Source organism: Crocuta crocuta, unplaced genomic scaffold (genome assembly GCF_008692635.1).
Source record: "Crocuta crocuta isolate KB4526 unplaced genomic scaffold, BGI_CrCroc_1.0 scaffold44, whole genome shotgun sequence".
Taxonomy (NCBI): Eukaryota; Metazoa; Chordata; class Mammalia; order Carnivora; family Hyaenidae; genus Crocuta; species Crocuta crocuta.
The window spans coordinates 7340673-7357152 of NW_027530179.1; the positions used below are offsets into that span (position 1 = coordinate 7340673).

General features: G+C 38.3%; 1 protein-coding gene across 1 annotated transcript in view; it reads right to left on the bottom strand.

The window, feature by feature from the left end:
- LOC144232217 (adenylate cyclase type 10-like) overlaps positions 1-16480 on the bottom strand; it is a 50305-nt gene that overhangs the window by 32441 nt on the left and 1384 nt on the right. The window contains exons 3-9 of the mRNA XM_077764991.1: positions 12591-12629; positions 11615-11758; positions 3171-3376; positions 2820-2910; positions 2642-2730; positions 1849-2040; positions 1059-1180 (exon numbers count right to left, since the gene is read on the bottom strand). Coding sequence (XP_077621117.1) covers positions 1059-1180; positions 1849-2040; positions 2642-2730; positions 2820-2910; positions 3171-3376; positions 11615-11758; positions 12591-12629 — 883 coding nt within the window. The remainder of the gene's footprint in view (positions 1-1058; positions 1181-1848; positions 2041-2641; positions 2731-2819; positions 2911-3170; positions 3377-11614; positions 11759-12590; positions 12630-16480) is intronic.

A 16480-nucleotide genomic window follows, 5' to 3' on the forward strand; every position in this document is an offset into this window, starting at 1 on the left:
TTGGGTCAGATAATTTCTAAGTTACTGTTCAGTACTAATATTCTATAAGAGTTTTACAGATACTATGATGCTTCCACAATGGTATCACATTAGTAATGTATGCTATGCCTTTGGAGAGTATTTGCATTTCATAAGAGGCAGCTGTGAGGTAATGAAAATGACACAGGATTTGAGGACAGAAGGCCTGGGTTTCATTACATGCTCTGCTATACGCTAGAAATTCCTCTTCTGTCGCCTTAGTTTCCTCATGTGTAAAAGAGGGATAAAAACGTTGGTAGCATATACTAAAATATCCTATAAGTGTTAAAGCACTATACAATTTTTATTCATCTTGAATAAACAGAGCAACAAATCTTTGACATGATGTTAACATTAAAAATAACTGTTTTCAAATTCAAATCTCTTTATGTATATACCTTCCTCAGAGCTTTCTATTGAAAAAAAAAGTCATCTGAAAAATTCTAATCCACATTGTTATAGTGTGACTAGTGGGAAAATGGAATTTTCTTTACCTTCATTAAGGCAACGCTTTTGTAGAAGGTGGGAGGGTGGGGGTGGATATGGAGGTGGGAGATCAGTTCAGTGAGAATTAGTGGGAATAATAAGATTGAAAGCCAAGAAGGAGAGCGTTAACCAGCAGCGGTCCTTTCCTATATCCATAATGCCCCACAACTTCACTTCTCACATCTCCCCTCCTTGTAGATAGGCAGCCTTTGTTCTACATTCCCACCACATACAGATACATTGCTTGTATTACATTCATCTGCACATTGCTTGTCCCTTTGCAGTGTTCTTGAATCTTGCTAGGTGTATTTGGTTCCTCCCCCTCTTCCACGCCATTAGATGGCAACTTATCTTCATTTTCCCTGAGTATCTATATATAATTCTGTGCCTAATTTCTTAATAGATCTTATTTTCTGACTTCCCTTAGCATGTTCCCTCCCCTTTAGGCAGATTCTGGACACTCTCAACCCCTGCTACTTGTTACTCCCTCCTGCCCTGCCTGAAGAGCCCCATGGGGCCTGAGGAGCTCCTCTCTGCCCCACCTTCCTCCTCACTTGGTCTCAGCAAGAGTGTCCCAGGAGAAGCTGAAGATGGTGAAGGAGCTCTCCAGGGCATGTGCGCACTCATTGGGCTTCTTATCCCCAGGAAGGCCAAAAACACAGAGGAACATGCAGCCCTGGGACAGATGACAAAGAAGGAAAAGAGAAGTTTACCTGGGGAAAGACTACGGCTTGCCTCAACTGCACCAATTTCCCTGAATGAAGCCAGAGCCTTTATCCACTAGTATTCTATTAGGAATGGTGAATTCTACAGGATTCATGAAATGGACACTCTGGGCCACATCAACATGGAGATTAAAAAAAGAAGAAATAAAATCTTGATTTAACTAACTATTCAAAGAACTGCAACTTAAAACACAAGAAAAATTGATGTCAAGAACTTTTCAAAAATTCCATTTCTACTATATGCCTTGAGCTAAGTCTACCCACATTTTATTCACCTGTAATGTCATGTATTATGATACTGCTCTTTTCCAAGCTCAATTATCAGAAATATCTGATTACATTTACTTTTAATAGAGCCAGAAAAATATTCTTTTGCTCTGACAAAAATTTTTCAACAATAATTGAATGAAAAAGGACATGGAAAGTAATTCTCAGGTACCCTTAAAATGAAATTAACTAGTACTTCCCATTCCTAAACTATCAGTTGAACATTCAATGTCATAAGCCTGTCACAAAAGAAAACTCAGGGAATCTGACTTACACATGTGTTACGTGAGATACAAGACTGTTATTCTTCCTTCACCTTCAATGCTGATGGGTCAAGTTTTCCTGTACTTACCTTCTCAAACATAAAGATCCGGCTCAGCTGGCCACCCCCTTTCTCTATGACTGTGGAGATGTATAGGGCAGCCTCCTGGATACGATGACACAAATGCAACATCCATGCTGACTTGTGGAACTCTAGCCTGACCAAAACCATAGTAACGGTACGAAATTCGGATACATACTCTATAGGCTGCCCTTCATCAATCTGCAAAGACACAGTGAGTTATAATGCCTGCATCTTCAACTCTCAGTATCATGTTCAGGCATTTAAATTCTATACTTCATAGTGAGTATGAGAAAATAACTTACAGATGTCAGACAAAAAGCTTAAAATTCAGGTTTGAGAGATATAGAGGATATACTAACCAGTGCACTTGGAATTAAAACTGACTTTAAACCTAACTCACTAATGATATCTGCCGGGATTTTATGTTTTCTTTTTATGAGTTTGATATGTCTATTCTATTAGTGATTATATCACTTACTAAGGGATTCACATAGATTCTATATACACAATCAGTCAACACATATTTACCACGCATATACTCTCTACCCTGTTTATAATGTACTAGCTTCTTGAAGGACAAATTGAAAAACAAATATGGTTTCCATTTTTAGAACTGAGAAATCTGAAGTGATAAGACATGTCATCATAGTAATTGGTACAGACGGGAAATCTGTTGGCATTACAATGGAGAGCAGGAGACAAACTTGATCAACATGAAAAGGTCATTACATATAAATATATACCTATTGACATAAACACACACATAGTCTACCCGGTGATTCAAGAACTAGAAAATAACCTTTTTCAAAAGGTTTTTCATTATGTGCTTCCGCAGGGTTTGTTCAAGTGCAGAGTCTGGATCCAAATCCAGGGCAGTCCTTAAAGTATCTGAGAAAAGGAAAACAAAATGTCTCCAGCCATATGGAAAATTTACCTTTAAACTTTTGGGCTGGGGTAGAAAGGACCAAGTAACCTACCAGCACTCGTCCGGTAATGTGGCAGGTAATCGAGGCACTTGTCAAAATGCTCATCAAAATCAAACGGGTCAATGATCCGCATATCTCTTAACTACAGAAAGGAAACTGTTCAATCGTGTGCTCACCCACCAAATGGATCACCAACGGTCCCTTAACAGGGGGCCTGAGGATGCCATTTCCCTTGCTTATCACCTGTCTTTCCAGCCTCATTGTTCCGCTTTGTCTATCTTCCTGGGACAATACCCCCCACCTCCCTCCAATACGGAGCTCCAAGGGCCATCGGTTTGGTCAAGCCACGTGTGACCACCCCCAGGGCCGTGCCCCGTGCAGCGGGTGGGCCCAGCCTCCTACCTTCACAGCTTCATCCTCCCTCATGATTTCCACTTCAAACATGTACTGCTCACAGAGCTGCCAGCAGTTCCAGGACAAAACAATCTCATTAGCCTGCGCCAAACGTTGAGCTACTTGGACATCATCTACATCCCGCCCAATCACCAAGAGATACTGTCGCTGCTCATCTCCAATAATAACCTGGGAGATCCGACCTGCAGAAAGACCTATCCGGAAAAAAGGAGACGAGGGGTGAACGGCCAAACTCAAGTGGAAAACCATGCGAAGGGGTAGGGTCTGGAATCCTCACACTGCTCTACGCATCAAGCCAATCTTGTTATTGCAGAAATACTGGGTGAACTTACCTTCAAAAATATTACCTTGCTCCAGATTTCCTTCTGTCTTAAGCACACCTAGAGACATTCAAACACGCCTGGGTTGTATGGGGGAAGAAGCAAGAGATTCTAGGTCTCTAAGAGTCTTCTCTTTAAATTGCTTTTGTAACAAACAGCGAGGTCCTGATGGCAGAGACCAAATGGTTATGCTCAGAAGCTGCTGCCACAGTGACCACGCCATCCCTCCTCAACATGTAATCAGGGCTAAGCGAGAAGACAACCAGTATTTTACCAGACTTGGGCTTTGTCATATACTTTTATTCTATCTTCTGTTTTTCTTACCCTAAGGCATTTCTTACTGCTAATATAGCTGAAAAACTGGCTTGCTTGCCAGGGCAAAAAGGACTGTATCCAAGTTAACTCTGCCCTTAGCTAAGTTATCCAATCTTTTCTCCCCCTTCTTTCCAAAATTTTATTTAAATTCTATAGTTAACATACAGTTCAATATTGCCCAATTTAAGCTAAAATCAAAGGGAAAATAATTTTAAAAGAATGGCAGAGACATATATGTTTGGTCAACATGGCTTAACAGGTTGTGAATTTATCATAATGCCTGGAACTAAGAAACTAGAAAAAACACACAAACCAACAGTCTTCAAGATACTGGACATCAGGCAATGAAGGACAATGATGCTTGAGAGATGGGAAATAAACAAGGTGAGTCCTCTGATATCCCAGCTTACTGCATCGAAGAGTTTCCAGGACATTTCAGGGTGGGGAAACCCAGGTATAGCCCAGAGGACTCCTCAAGTTAGGGAAACAGAGCTAAGAGTCTGAGGAGGTCAAGGTGGCTAGAGTTCACAGGGCATTGTGAGTACTGGAGAGAAGTGCAGAGAGAGAGAATTCCAGAGATCTTTACCAGGTCCCCCACAAGTCTTTAGCTGGGTACTAATGAGTGCACCAATGTGAGGAAACTACCTGAAACCAGGGACAAAACCACCTGAAGAGATTAGAAGGAACAATCCGCAATATCGCATGGGGCTGGCCTATTCTCACTGGCCATAGTGTCAAACATAGTAATTCACAAGAGATTTGGTACAGTGCAGTGATGGTAATTACTACCTAACATGCTTACACTGTGCCCCACCTGCTCTAGCCAGACCTGCCTCAGTCCTGGTGCTGTGGATCTCCTTGCCCAGAAAACCCAGGCAATCCTTGCCAACACTGTGTCTCCTGACCTTCCATGGAGGATGCACACACCTTGTTAAGACTGCACACCCTGCCTTTGTGTGCTGTCCAGAGTACCCAGACCAGCTGGCCTCCGTAGCAGCTGTGTGTGCCCTGTGGAGGAGAAACAGTGCCACTAGTTAAAAGTGCACATCCTGCCCACTACTTTCAAGAGTAAGAGATATAGCTGACTTTCCTAACACACCGAAACAGACACAGATAGGCAAAATGAGAGGAGAGAGGAATATGGCACAAATGAAAGAATTGGACAAAATCACAGCAAGAGACCTAAGTGAAATGGATATTAAGTAACATAGCTGACAGAGAATTTAAAGTAATGATCATAAAGATACTGGACTCAAGAAAAGAGTGGAGAACATCAGTGAGACCCTTAAGGAAGAGGCAGAAACATAAAAAAGAACCAATCAGAGATGAAAAACACAATAGATGAAATTAAAAATAAACTTGATAGAATAAACAGCAGTCTGGAAGAAGCAGAGGAGCAAAGGAGGAATGGAAAGTAATCACACTGGAAAAATGAGAGAAAAAAGAATTATGCAAAACTGAGCATAGCCATAAGGGAACTCAGTGACTCCATCAAGTGTAATAATATTTGCATTATAGGGATTCCAGGAGAAGAGAGAGAAAAGACAGCAGAAAATTTATGCGAAGAAACAGTAGCTGAAAACTTTCCTAATCTGGGTAAGGAAACAGATAGCTAGATCCAGGAGTTACAGATCCCCCAACAAAACCAACCAAAGTTATTTAGATAGATAGTAATCAAAACGCCAGGAGGCACAGAGATCCCCCAACAACATCAACCAAAGTTAGATAGTAATCAAAATGCCAAAAAGTAATGATAAAGAAAAAAAATAAGCAGCAAGAGAAAAGAAGACAGTTACATATAAGAAAAATTTCCCCCCATAAGGCTACTAGTGGGTTTTTTCAGCAGAAACTTTGCAAGCTGGAAGGGAATGGCATGATATATTCAAAGTGCTGAAAGGGAAAAATCTATAGTTAAGAATACTCTATCCATCAAGGCTAGCACTGAGAATAGGAGAGACAAAGAGTTTCTCAGACAAACAAAAACTAAAAGAGTTCTGACCACTAAATCAGTCCTACAAGAAATATTCCTTTAGGGGATTCTGTGAGTGGAGAGGAAAGACCATAAATGAGAGTATGAAAAGGAAGAAACACAAAAGCAGTAAACATAGGTATTTCTGTAAAAAAAAAAATCAAAGGATTCACAAAATAAAAGGATGTAAAATATGACACCATAAATCTAAAACATGGAGGGGAGAGAAGTAGAGAGTAGGTTTGAACTTAGGTTCAACTTAACTTAATGTAGACTGCTATATGCAGAAGACGTTATATATAAGCCTAATGGTAACCATAGATCAAAAGCCACTAATAGATATGCAGAGAATAAAGAGAAGGGAATCCAAAACATATCACTAAAGAAAACCAGCAAACTATGAAAGAGAGAAAGACAGGTAAGGATCAGAGAAAAACTACAAAAATGACAACAAGTAACAAAATGGCAATAAATACATATCTATCAATAATAATTCTAAATGTAAATGGAATAAATACTCCAATCAAAAGACACAGGATGACAAAGTAGATTAAAAAAAACAAGACCAATCGTATGCTGCTGTATGCAGAGACTCATTTCAAACCAAAAGACACCTGCAGATCTAAAGTGAGGGGAAGGAGAAATATTTATCGTGTAAAAATGCATGACAAAATAAAGTTTGGAGTAGCAATACTTATACTGGACAAAATAGACATAAAACAAAGACTGTAACAAGACAAAAAGGACACTGTATAATAATAAAGGGATAATCCAGTAAGAAGATATAACAATTATAAATATTTATGCACACAAGATGGGAGCACCCAAATACTTTAAACAATTAGCAACAAAAAGAAAGGAACTAATCAATAATAATACAATAGTAGGAGACTTTAACACCACATTTACATCAATGGACAGATCATCAACAAGGAAACAATGGTTTTTAATGACACACTGGAGTAAATGGAGTTAACAGATATATTCAAAACATTACATTCTAAAACAGCAAAATACACATTCTTTTCTAGTACACATGAACATTCTCCAGAACAGATAACATATTAGGCCACAAAACAGGCCTCAACAAGTTCAAGAACACTGAAGTTATATCAAGCACCTTTTCTGACCACAACGCTGTGAAAATACAAGTCAACCACAAGAAAAAAATCTGTAAAGACTACAAATACATGTAGGTTAAATCACATGCTACTAAACAATGAATGGGTGAACCAAAGAATCAAAGAAGAAATAAAAAAGTACATGGAAACAAATGAAAATGAAAACACAACAGTCCAAAACCTCTGGGATGCAGCAAAAGCAGTTCAGTTCTAAGAGGAAAGTTTATAGCGATACAGGCCTAGCTCAAGAAGCATGGAAAATATCAAATAAGCAACATAACTTTACATGTAAAGAAGATAGAAGAATAACGAACAAAAACCAAAACCAGCAGAAGGAAATAATGAAGATTAGAGCAGAAATAAATGATATACAAACTAAAAAACAATAGAACAGATCAATGAAACCAGGAGATGTTTCTTTGAAAAGATCAACAAAATTAATAACTCTCTAGCCAGACTCATTCCCCAAAAGAGAGAGAGAGAGAGCACTCAAATAAACAAAATCACAAATGAAAGAAGAGACATAATAACCAACACTACACTCTATACAACACTATAATTACAATTATAAGAGAATATTATGAAAACTAGATGCAAAAAGATTGGAAACCCTAAAGAAATGAATAAATTCCTAGAAATATATAACCTACTAAAGCTGAAGCAGGAAGAAATAGAAAATTTGAACAGATTCATAACCAGAAAAGAAATTGAATCAGTAATCAAAAAGCTCCCCAAAACAAACATCCAGGACAAGATGTCTTCATAGAGGAATTTGAACCAAACATTTAAAGAAGAGTTAATTCGTATCCTTTTCAAACTACTCCAAAAAATAGGAGATGAAAAACCTCCAAATTCATTTTATGAGGCCAGTATAGCTGTGATACCACAACCAGATAAAAACAGCGCGCGCGCGCGCACACACACACACACACACACACACACACACACACACAAAGAAAAGAAAAAAGAAAAAAAAGAAAGAAAGAAAAGAAAACTACAGGCCAATATCTCTGATGAACATAGATGTGAAAATCCTCAACAAAATAAAGTACTCAACAATACATTTGAAAAATCATTCACCACAGGGGCGCCTGGCTAAGCGTCCGACTTCGGCTCAGGTCATGATCTCGCGGTTCGTGGGTTCAAGCCCCGCGTCAGGCTCTGTGCTGACAGCTAGATCAGAGCCTGGAACCTGCTTCAGATTCTGTGTCTCCCTCTTTCTCTGAGCTTCCCCTGCTCACACTGTTTCTCTGTCTCTCAGAAATAAATAAACCATTAAAAAAAAAAGATTAAAAAAAAAGAAAAATCATTCACCCAATCAAATGGGATTTATTCTCTGGATGGAAGGGTGGTTCAATATTTGCATCACATAGGTAAGAGGAAGGATAAAAACCACATGATCATTTCAACAGACCAAGAAAAAGCATTTGACAAAGTACAACATCAATTCATGATAAAAGCCTTCAACAATGTAGGTTTAAAGGGAACATACACTAACATAATAAAGGCCATATATAAAAACCTCACAGCTAACATAATCCTTCATGGGGAAAAACTGAGAGCTTTTCCCCTAAGGTCAGGAACAAGTCAAAAATGTACACTCTCCCCACTTTTATTCAACATAGCACTGAAAGTCCTAGTCACAGCAATCAGACAACAAAAAGGAATAAAAGGCATCCAAATTGGTATGGAAGAAGTAAAACTTTCATTATTTGCAGATGACATGATACTATAAACACTCCACCAAAAAACTGTGAGAACTGATAAATGAATTCAGTAAAGTCACAGGACACAAAATTAATGTGCAGATATCTGTTGCATTTCTATACACTAATAATGGAGTTGAAAGAGAAATTAAGAAAACAATCCCATTTACAACAGTACCAAAAATAAGATACCTAGGAATAAACCTAACCAAAAAGGTGAAAGACCTATACTCTGAAAACTATGAAACACTGATGAAAGAAACTGAAGGCTACACAAAGAAATGGAAAGACATTCCATGCTCATGAATTAGAAAAACAAATATTGTTAAAATGTTTATACTACCCAAAGCAATCTACAGATTTAATGCAATCCCTATCAAAATACTAAGATCATTTTTTTCACAGAGCTAGAACAAACAATTCTAAAATTTATGGAATCACAAAAAACCCTGAATCTAAAAGCAATTTTCAAAAAGAAAAGCAAAGCTAGAGGGATCATGATTCCAGGCTTCAATTATATCACAAAGCTGTAGTAATTAAAACAGTATGGTACTGGCACACAAACAGACAGATCGATGGAACACAACAGAAAAGCCAGAAATAAACCCACTTATACAGTCAATTAATCTTTGACAAAACATGGAAAAATATCCATTGGGAGAGACAGTCTCTTCAACAAATGGTGCTGGGAAACCTGGACAGCTCCATGAAAAAAAATGAAATTGGACCACTTTCTTACACCACACACAAAAATAAACTAAAAATGGATTAAAGACTTAAATGTGAGACCTGAAACCACAAAAATCTTAGAAGAAAGTACAGGCAGTAATGTCTCTGACTTTGGCCATAGCAACATTTTTCCAGATACATCTCCTGAGGCAAAGAAAACAAAAGCAAAAACTACTGAGACTACATCAAAATAAAAATCTGCACAGTAAGGGGCGCCTGTGTGGCTCAGTTGGTTAAGCGTCCAACTTTGGCTCAGGGCATGATCTCATGGTTCATGGGTTCGAGCCCCACGTTGACTGTCAGCTCAGAGCCTGGAGCCTGTTTCAGATTCTGTGTCTCCCTCTCTCTCTGACCCTCCCCTGCTCACGCTCTTTCTCTCTCTCTTTCTCCTCTCTCAGAAATAAATAAAAACATTAAAAACTTAAAAAAAATCTTCACAGTGAAGGAAACAATCAACAAAACTAAAAGCAATCTACTGAATGGGAGAAGATATTTGCAAATAACATATCTGCTAAAAGGGTTAGTATCTAAAATTTATAAATAACTTATACAACTCAACACACACACATAAACAAATAATCCAATTTCAAAAATGTGCAAAAGACATGAACAGACATTTCTCCAAAGAAGACATATAGATGGTCAACAGACACATGAAAAGATGTTCAATATCACTCACCATCAGGGAAATGCAAATCAAAACTACGAGGTATCACCTCACACCTGTCAAAATAGCTATACTTAAAAACACAAGAAACAAGCGTTGGTGAGGATAGGGAGAAAAAGGAACCCTCCTGTACTGTTGGTGGGAATGAAGGCAAACTGGTGTAGCCACTCTGGAAAACAGTATGGAGGTTAAAAATAGAACTACCCTACCATACAGTAATTGCACTACTGGGTATTTACCCAAATAATACAAAAACACTAGTTCAAAGGTATACTTGTACCTCTATGTCTATAGTAGCATTATCTACAATAGCCAAATTATCGAAGCAGCCCAAGTACCCATCAATAGTTGAATGGATAAAGAAGATATGGTATATATAGACAATGGAATATTATGTAGCCATTAAAAGAATGAAATTTGCCATTTGCAATGACATGGACAGAGCTAAGAGTATAATGTTAAGCAAAATAAGTCAGAAAAAGACAAATACCATATGATTTCACTCATATGTGGAATTTAATAAAACAAAACGAGTAGGCAAAAGAAAAAAGAGAGAGAGAGACAAATCAAAGAACAGATTCAATTATAGAGAACAAACTGATGGCATTCAGAAGAGTGGTGGGGGTAGGGGGATGGGTTAAAGAGGTGATGAGGATTAAGGAGTGCACTTGTGATGAGCACTGGATGATGTATGGAATTACTGAATCACTGTATTGTACACTTGAAACAAATATAACACTGTGTGTTAATTATACTGGAATTAAAATTAAATTCTTGATTTCACCTATATGCCTATCTACACTATTTTCCTCTCATTTCTTATATATCTTTCCAGTGTTTCCTTATACAAATATGAACAAGCGAGAAAAATTCTTATTTTTCATCTTTATACAAAAGGTAGCATACCAGACAAAGTGCTTTGCATTTTGCTTTTTCTCAACTATATTTTTAAGACATTGCTATATCAGAATATCTTTTTTTAAATCTGCAAAAATGCTCATTGACTAGACATATTGTTTTTATTTAATCAGTCTCCTGTAGATCGGTTTCAATCTTTTATTACAAAACATATTGCAATCAACAATCTTGTACATATAACATTTTATACATACTCAAGTATACCTGTAGGATAAATATTCAGAAGTGGGACTGCTGGGTTGAAGAATAATGCATTTGTAATCTTGACAGAGATTACTGAATTATTCTTCATAGAAGTTGTACTGCTGTTGACTCCCACCAGCAATGTATGAGAATGTTTATTCTTCATTGCCTTATCAACAGTGTGTTCAGCATCTGAATTTTTGTGTATCTATAGGTGAGAAATAATCTCAATGTACTTTCAATTGGCATTTTCTTATTATGAAATTGAACATCTTTTCATATTTTAAAAGATGTAATTGTCTACCTACTATCAATTCATGTCCTTTGCCATTTTCTCTTAAAATGTTAGTTCCGTTGATTTCTACATATTCCATTTCTAATAGTCACCCTTTGTGTACATGATATAAGCTGCAAATATTTTTTGCCAGGTTGTCATTTATAATTGGAAATTTTTATAGTTTTTTGTTTGTTTGTTTTATTGAGCACTCTTTTAATAGCTACTACCTATCTTTAGCTGCAGGTCCTGGCCTTCTCTGGTATGGTAGATCCCAAATTTTTCCTGTATCTCCAGACTGCATTTTGCCACCAAGGTAATGATGTCACTCAGTTGATTCTGTTTCACCGTCCAGAGTGCCAGGAGCACATTCCCTGCAGAAACAGAAGACAGGCTAACAGGGACCGAATATCTGGGTTCACCTGATCTGGGCAGAGCCCTCAGTTATGCAGAAGATATCATATAAGGTGTTAGGCGAGGTTTCTTGGACCTGTACATTATGCTTGGTTACAATACTGCCTTAGAACCTCAAAGTCACTCATCATACAACATGACTAGGCAGAAGCTGAAATGTTCCTAACGTTTAAGAATATTTTTCTTAAATATTAGAAATATTAGAGGGAAGAACCTTTTCCTAAAGAATGCTTTTCTCAAATATTAGAAATATTAACGGGAAGAATCTTCCTCCATCAGTGTACTAATAGAAAGGGAGGGGTACTAGCTAAGAGGTTCATAAAGTACAGGTTCATGTTCAAATCTAATTTCAAGGGTAGTTTAGTTAAGTTTAAATAAAAAAAAGGCCAACTCTTTGACATATAGCTCTTAATGACCCAAGAGTTCTCTAGACAGGAGATCTAAGAGTTCTCCAGATAGGAGATTTTGACTCCTCCCTATCTTACTTACAGCTTCTGCTCTTGATGACTAAGTTTCTCATCAATTTTCTTACGAATGCTTTATAGGAACTTTTCTGTCACCCAATCTAAGCAAATTGCAAGGCACATATGAACTTAATACGGGCAAGGCTTTTTCATTAGACTGGGAAAACCTCTGAGGCACAAACTGTGTTGTCCTCATCTTTGTTTCCCCAGGACCTAGTACATATTAGATAATCAAACGATGCCGAATAAAAAAAATATGTCAAATTCCACCTACATGCAGTCTTCCTCACTTACAGTCCTTTAAATTTTCAGAAAAGCTGAAAAATACCTGTGATATTTAGGATATCTCCTCCAAAACACAGCACGTCTGAAATCAAGTAAAGGAGAGAGAGGGAAATGCATCAAAATCAGATATATTAGGGGCACCTGGTCTTGATTTCGGCTCAGGTCATGAGCTCATGGTTTGTGAGTTTGAGGCCTGAGTCCAGCTCCACGGTTGGCAGTGCAGAGCCTGTTTGGGATTCTCTATCTCCCTCTCTCTCTGTCTCTCTCAAAATAAATAAACTTAAAAAAGAATCACATATGATTCTTGATTCTTGATGATGATATGATTCTTGATGATTAGAGCATGGCAGAATCATACATGATCAAAAGAATGGACTACTGAGTTTTTCCTCATATCTTCTCTGGTCTATCTGTTCACTGGAAGGCACAGACTCTTTCCTTTCCCTTAGTTTTCTCCCCAAATCTGCCTGTTTCTATATCCATCTTCTTGAAAATGAAAGAACTACTCCGTTCTCTTCAAAGCCTCCCCATTTGTGGTTGGATGCTAGCCCCTCCCATCCGTTCAAGAACTTCACTCCCTTATCTTCTCTACTGAATCATTCCTCGTAGTATCTTTAAAAACAAACCCAAAATATAACAAAAATTAACCGACCTATCCTTGATTCTACTTTCTTCTCTTGCTATTAGCTCAATTTTCCTGCTACATTCCCAACAAAAAAGATTCTCACAAGAGTTGGCCATATACAATTTGCTCCTCACATCCTATTCACCCTTTTTTCTCTATCATTCTTCTCTCAGCATTCTCTGACTTCCAAATCCATCACATCACTAAAATGGTCAAGATCATCAATAGCATTCATCTTACAAAAGTCAATATTTTTCTCACATCACACTGTACTTTATACCTTTCATTTCCAACCTAGCCAGCCGCCGTCCTCTTCCCCTGGAGCCTCTACTTCTTTGGTTCAGGAACACGACAGTATCCTACCTAACTGGCTGCTTTACAGTTTCTTTTGTAGGTTTGTGCTCTTCAATCATAATCTATCTGGTCAAGTCCCTCAAGCCTCAGTCTTAAGCTCTTTCTCTTTATTTACACTCATCTCATGTGGACGTAAGCAGTTCTTAATTTTAAGTAACATCTTTATGCCATCAGCTCACTTTTTGTCTCTAAAAGATCTATTCTCTGAGCTCCAGTCTCAATCATGGCTACTGACTTCATTTTTCCATTTGAATGCCTTATTGACATCTCAGACTCAATATATTCAAAACAGAATGCTTGATTTTCTTTCTCAAAGCCCAGTCTTGCCCATCTTGGTTAAGTGACACCACCATTAACTCATTATGAAAGCTAAAAACTTTAGAGTCGCTTTCCTCACTACTTCCCACTACTTCCCAATATATCAGCAAACCCTGTTGTTGAACCTGCAAAACACATTTCAAATCAATTCATCTCCTTACAGCTCCTCTGCCTTATCTCTACACCAATGGTTTCAACCTTGGCTTCAACATTGGAATAGCCTGTAAAACTGAAAAAAAAAAAAAATCCTTATTCCTGGGCCTACCCTCAAGGTATTCTGATTGGTCTGGGGCAAAGCCTAGACCTCAGGATTTTTAAAAATTTTTTACTTTGATTTTTTTAATAGTTTATTGTCAAGTCGGTTTCCATACAACACCCAGTGCTCATCCCCACAAGTGCCCTCTTCCATGCGCATCTCCCCCTCTCCCCCTCCCCCACCCATCAGTCCTCAGTTTGTTCTCAAAATTCAAGAGTCTCTCATGGTTTGCCTCTCTCCCTCTCCCCGTTTCCCCCCTTCTTCTCCCCCACAGTCCTTTGTTAATTTCCTCCTAATCCTCCTATATGTGCAAACATATATTTGTCCTTCTCTGCCTGACTTATTTCGCTCAGCATAACACCCTCAAGGTCCATCCATGTTGCTACACATGGCTAGATTTCATTCTTTCTCATTGCCATGTAGTATTCCATCATATAGATAAACCACATCTTCTTGATCCATTCATTCGTTGATGGACACTTAGACTCTTTCCATGTTTTGGCTATTGTTGAGAGTGCTGCTATGAACATTGGGGTCCATGTGCCCCTGTGCATCAGCACTCTGGATCCCTTGGGTAAATTCCTAGCAGTGTTACTGCTGGGTCATAGGGGAGTTCTATTGTTAATTTTTTGAGGAACCTCCACACTGTTTTCCAGAGGGGCTGCACCAGTTTACATTCCCACCAACAGTGTAGGAGGGTGCCCATTTCTCCACATCCTCGCCAGCATCTAGAGTCCTCTGATTTACTCATTGTAGCCACTCTGACTGATGTGTAGACCTCAGGATTTTTAAAAGCACCCCCAAGTGGTTATCTAATGTGCTGCCAAGGTTGAGAACCACCATCCTAGACCAAATTGCCACCATCTCTCCACAGCTGGTACAACTGCCTCTTCCAGTTTCCATTCTTACCACCTACCCTGCATCAGCTCCCTGTAATCCAATCTCCATGAGACAGTTAAAATGAGCTTTAAAAAATGTGTGTCAGATCACATCACCACCTTGCCAGAACCTTTCAACAGTTTCTCTTTGTACAAAAATATATAATCCCAAGTCCTTATGGTCTACAGAGCTCAATGATCTCCAATCTTACCTCAAGCCACTCTCCTCCCTTTGAGCTATGCTCTAGCCACACTGGCCTTTGGTTCCTAGAACACAGCAAGCTTCCTCCCATCTCAGAAGCTTTACACTTGGCTTTCTTCTGCCTGAAGTGCTCTACCCTTTGTTCTTGACAAGGTGTTCCTCTCAATCCTTTGTGTCTCAGCTTAAACACCTTCTCAGAGGAGGCTCCTATAACCACCCTACCTAACAGAAAATCTCTCACTGTACAATTTTACCATTTCACCCTACTTATTTCCCTCGCAAAATACATAATCTATAGTTATCTTGTTTACTTATTATTTGTCTCTCCCACTAACATGGAAATTCCAAGAGGACAGGTACCATGTCTTATTTTCCCCTGTATTTCTAGTAACCAGCAGTTCCTGGTGTTATAATACATACATAATATGTAATTTCTATCTCTCCCTTTCATCTAAACCTGATGAGAAAAACTTAAGACCTTTTATAAATGTTCCTCAGGGGTAAGGGGTGAGTGAAACAGACAAGTTCCTAAAGGAGATGCTACAAAGTAAGTACTCTGGTGAAATCTCAGAATTATAGATGTGACTGTATGGGTACTATCAGTAAAGGAAGGGAATATTATATAAGTACTAAAGGACTAGAGTAATTTCTGTTGGGCAGGTCTAATTAAGCCTGAAAGCTCTTCAAGGGTAGGTTTTTGCAAACCTGCTCCTTTCAGTGTATATTACAGAATATGTACTCAACATGTTTTACTGCACATGTAAGGAGCTGGTTTTTTTTTTTTTTCCTCCCAGATTAGGCAATTTTCCACAAACTTAATATATGGCAGGAAATGAAGAAGATACTCATTCCTACTTCACAGGATCAGAATGTAACAGTAAAATGGGAAGGTGTTTCGTGAATTACATCTGCTATAAACATATGGGGCACACTGCATTATTGTTAGAAGACACAACCAGAGGAATACTTTATTTTGAAATAAAATATAAACAGCAAAGTAAAACTTAAAATTCATTTGTGGATCAGGAGAAACTTAACAGAAGACTATGGGGGAAGGAAAGGGGAAAAATAGTTACAGAGAGGGAGGGAGGCAAACCATAAGAGACTCTTAAATACTGAGAACTGAGAGTTGATGGGGAGTGGGGGAGAGGGGAAAATGGGTGATGGGCACTGAGGGGGCCCTTGTTGGGATGAGCACTGGGTGTTTTACGGAAATCAACTTGACAATAAACTATATTAAAACATAAATTTAATTTAATTTAATTTAAAAAATTAGTATTTCCCTCCCCCCACCCCCCTT